At 44.5% G+C, this 4,481-nt stretch overlaps 1 protein-coding gene across 2 annotated transcripts; it reads right to left on the reverse strand.

The window, feature by feature from the left end:
- Positions 1–698: 698 nt before the first annotated feature.
- Positions 699–3,871, reverse strand: LOC142460723 (lithostathine-like). 2 transcript variants are annotated; one of them, XM_075562521.1, is made up of 5 exons: positions 3,796–3,871; positions 2,076–2,194; positions 1,746–1,883; positions 1,034–1,160; positions 699–766 (listed from the first exon to the last, which is right to left on the reverse strand). In XM_075562521.1, exons 1-5 carry the CDS (start codon positions 3,869–3,871, stop codon positions 699–701), a joined length of 528 nt encoding a protein of 175 aa, XP_075418636.1. The 2 variants fall into 2 exon arrangements, with proteins under 2 accessions (XP_075418636.1, XP_075418637.1); XM_075562522.1 differs by lacking the exon at positions 1,746–1,883.
- Positions 3,872–4,481: the final 610 nt, after the last annotated feature.

The raw sequence follows: 4,481 nt of genomic DNA on the forward strand, positions 1-4,481 counted from the left end.
TCATTTATGTTTTTTTCTGGAAATACTCTATTTTCACAGTCTTAGTTGAGTGTCGATTTTTCTTTGTATATGATATGACTATTGATTTATAATTCTTCCAGAAATTTTGAATGGTATAAAAATGTAACATTATTCGCTACAGTTGAATATGTGAACACAAATAAGCCAGGACTTATGGAATATTCTTACATATTTATCAACCGTTACAAGTAAATGTGTGTACTGTAGTCTGTGTGGACAATATCGATCTATGATCCAAATATTCCGTGTTCATAGCACACACAAATACACTATTAAGAATTTATGCTTCATCATTTCCCCAAGGAATCACAGGGACTAGACAAGCACACAAAAGTACACTGTTAAGAACTTATATTTCATCATTTTCCGAAGGAATCACTGGGACCAGACAAAGCCAAAATCCACAGTGTCTATTCACTACCCATTTTCTTCTCTTCAGAGTCTAATTTGAGATGGAAACAGTATGTACAGAATAAAAATTTATTATTGTTGTGTTTGACTCCGATCCTTGGAAAAGACAGAAGCGCTAGCGATGAGCATAGGAAGGGGAGAGTAAAAGGAACAATTAGAATTCGGAGGACCCTTTGAGGGCGCCGGGCGATACTTTCTTCTTTGTGGGTCTGCACAGGGAGTCTGACATCCACAGTGATCAGCCACTCCAAATGCTTTCACTGCTCCTAGTCCTTAAACTTACAGACATAGGGCAACGCCTGGTCACAGTCAGAGTGGTGCCATTTCTGGAACCCTGGAGGAACAGAAACATAAGGAAGATCGGTTTGGGGCTCGGGAGGGACTTCTCTCATACTCTAGGGTTCAAAGCCTCTCCATCTTCCCTGGTGTCGCACACAAGCTGATGGCAATAGAAATCAAGGAGAAATGAAAGAAAATGAGAAAAGAAAAACCAGCAGAGTAATTTCCAACACTGTATTTTACAACTTGGGGTGTTTCCCAAGGTCAAGCCACAAAGGATTGGGAGAGAACGAGGGGAGTAAGTGGCTTCGGCGTTTCTTACCTGAGGTTGGAGAGAGGCTTGCACAGAAGCCAGAGTTTGTGTTGCTGCAGGTCTCTTCATCCCAGGCAGAGTAATTCACCAAGTCAGTGCTGCTCCATTCCCATCCACCGAAATCGGGCTCAGATCCCTACAAAGGAAGGAGTCAAGTTGAGTAATAGCCCATCTAGCATCCCTTGCATCATGCCATTGCATCTGCTCGTCCAAGCGCTGCTCCAGGACCATATCCTCTGGGGAGTTCTTCTTTAAACTAAGGCTGATAGAGATATCTAAAGTAATGCATTACTGACATTACTGACTGACATCTAAGTAATACATTGCTGACTAAACAACACTTGATACATTTTTGATTAGCTTCTAAACCTCAAAGACAAGGACTCTCGTATAGGAGGAGAGCAATAGCCTTTCCCTAGGTAGGTTCTTATCATAACAGTTCACTCAGATCCCTGAGGACAGAGCACTGAATGGCAAAGCCTCATGTGAGATTTTCATGTAAACTATGAAAGAGGCACATTCGCTGTAGACAAGAACATCCAGAACTCAGCTCTTCAGCTGCCTGCAAGGTCTTTTCTTCCCCCCCCCCAAATGTTCTTTAGGTTCACTGAGCTCTTGGGCTCTATAAAGAACCACTTTGGGCAGGCATATAAGACAGAGAGTGAGTCCAGCGACCGTAGCCATCTTAGAGGTCAGAGAGAGGAAAAGACCACAATCACACCATCGTGGGGTCATGAAACCCAATCCAGATGTTCTCTTTGGTGTTTGAAGTGCTCTTCACCAGGGAGGCAATGAAGGATCCCTCAGCCGCAGACAGCACAGACACGAGGTATCCCGAGGGCCGCTTCTGGCAGGCTATCTGTGTGGGGAAAGAGACAGAAGAAACGGAAGCTTGCTGTGTAGGGAGGCGGTAAGTGAGAAGGGTTGTATGAAAGATAGAGGTGCACATAGTCACAAGCAAGGACCTTTGGAGGATAAAGAGCCCCCCTTCTCTCCTCTGGCTCCCCTGTACCCCTCCCTGTACTTGCTATCCTCATAGCCCACTACGTACGTCTGCGGCCATCCAGGGTTTAGGCGTCAGAAACAGGGCGTAGCAGTAAGACCCATAGGCCTTGGAGCCCTTGGGGCACTGGATGCGTTCAGAGGGCGGCTCCATCGGGGAGTCTTCCCCTGTGGTCATGGGAGAAAAACAAAGGTGAGGAAGCACTTGAAAGGAAGTTTGGTGATTTGAGAGGGACAGCGGGAAGGTAACGCTGAAGGCACAAATGCCCACGAAGGCAGGGCATAGTCTGATTCCAAATGAGAAGATAGAGAAGATTACAGACATCTAAATGGAATGTATGACATGTGAGTCTATGAAAATTAGGAATTGTCCAAGGTGAACTAGAGTATTTCAAGACCATATCCTAGGTATTCTCAACCACCACCAGCACCACAAAACCCTCACTGCCATCGAGGCAATGCTGATTCATAGTGACCACCTGTGGGTTTCGGAGACTGTAACTGTTTACAGGAGGAGAAAGCCCAGTCTGTCTTCCAAGGAGCTGGGTTTGAATTGTCCAGCATTCGGATCACAGCCCAATGTGTAAGCACTAGAGAGTGACGCTCACTCCTGGGCTGTCCGCTTCTCACCTTTGCCAACCCCTTCAGAACTGTTTTGTCTTATAGCAGCCATCTCTCTTCTTTCTCCCCCCTCCTCTTCTTCAAGGTTCACCTTTTTCTGGACGATTGTTTCTACACTGTACCCTTTCTGTAACGCATCCTTCATTATACATAGTTTTATGTTCTCAACTTCCAACAGCTGACTGACACCCACAGACAACATGAACCCTGGTGGTGCAGTGATTGTGTGTTGGCCTGTGATCTGCTTTGCTGACAGTTCAAAACCACGAGCATCTCTTCGGTAAGAGACTGGGTTTTCTACTTTGTCTTAGAAACCCACAGGGGGTTGCAGTGAGTCAGCATTGACTCGATGAGACTGAGTTTGTTCGTTTGTTTGTTTGATTTTGATAACCCTATTCCACTATTAATGAGACACTTTGATGATTCCCACAACTAGTTAGCCAAATGTAAACAATATTGATTGGAGGAAATTGCATTTGGTTTAAGCATGTGAGAATATACCTCTTATTACCACGTGTGTTACACAGATAGCTCTTTCCTCTTTGGGGCCTGAACATCCACCAGAAATGTTTAGGAGTATCAAAATCTCACCTTGTCCAGGTCAGATAAACCCCTCAGGAACAGAAATGCGAGCAGTGATACCAGGAGGGATAGGGGAAGGAGGGGAGAGGAGGGGGGAAGAAACTGGGGGAAGGGAGGCAGCGGTAGGTATAAGATATGAAAATAATAATAATTTATAGTTTGTCAAGGGGTCACGAGGATGTAAGGGGGGCAGGAGGGTAAAAAGATGAGCTGATAGCAAGGGCTTAAATCAGCGGTTCTCAACCTGTGGGTTGCAACTCCCTTGGGAGTAGAATGACCCTTTCACTGGGGTGGCCCAATTCATAATAGTAGCAAAATTACAATTATGAAGTGGCAACAAAAATGATTTTATGGCTGTGGGGTCACCACAATATGAGGAACTATACTAAAGGGTCTCAGCATTAGGAAGGTTAAGAACCACTGGCTTAAATAGAAAATAAATGTTTAGAAAATAATATTAGGAACATATGTATAAATATGCTTCAGACAATAGATGTACGTATTATTGTAAGATCCCCTAATAAAATGATCTTTAAAAGAATACAAAAAAACCCAAAAAACCTCACCTTGGACCTGTGACAGGATCATCAAGCTGGAGAGCAGTATCCAGGACAGGCTGGGCAGGACCATGGGAAATGGCATCTTGTCTCTAGTAGAACAGACAGTCCAAGACCATGACAAGAAGGACATTTAGAAAGTATGTCTGAAGAGATAATCCCTCCTCTTTCTACCCCATGCCTCTTTCTTTGTACTCCTGAAGTAAATTGACTTTTGTGACGTCCACCCCTTGCTACAATTTTGTAGAGAACTGTGGAGGCAATAGCCATAGCATCCCTTAGATATACCTTTGATAAGAACAACTCCCATTTTATAACAGAGATTTGCCTTACATTCTCCCACCACGTGTGAAGAAAGCCCTCTAATGAGTGTCTCATCTGACGGCAGCTCACCTGTTGTGCGGGTCTGGAATGGTTTACAAGGTCTGAAAGCAAGGGCTTTTATCATTAACTCCGCGGGAGGGGAAAGGAAGTATAAGACACGAATGCACAGGTGGTACAGAGGTCATGGGGGAGGATTTGGATTGGGTGCAAGGAAATTTCTGTATGAGGTGGAGATGCTTCCCGTCAAAGGCTGGGAACTGCGCAGGTGTTAATTCTTTCTTGTTAGCGGGCCAGCTCTTTCCTCAAGAACAAATGGAGATTGACCTTTCTACAGCCTCCTGCTTGTCGTTGTCCTATATTACAGTTACTGT

This window comes from Tenrec ecaudatus, chromosome 11 (assembly GCF_050624435.1).
Source record: "Tenrec ecaudatus isolate mTenEca1 chromosome 11, mTenEca1.hap1, whole genome shotgun sequence".
NCBI lineage: Eukaryota > Metazoa > Chordata > Mammalia > Afrosoricida > Tenrecidae > Tenrec > Tenrec ecaudatus.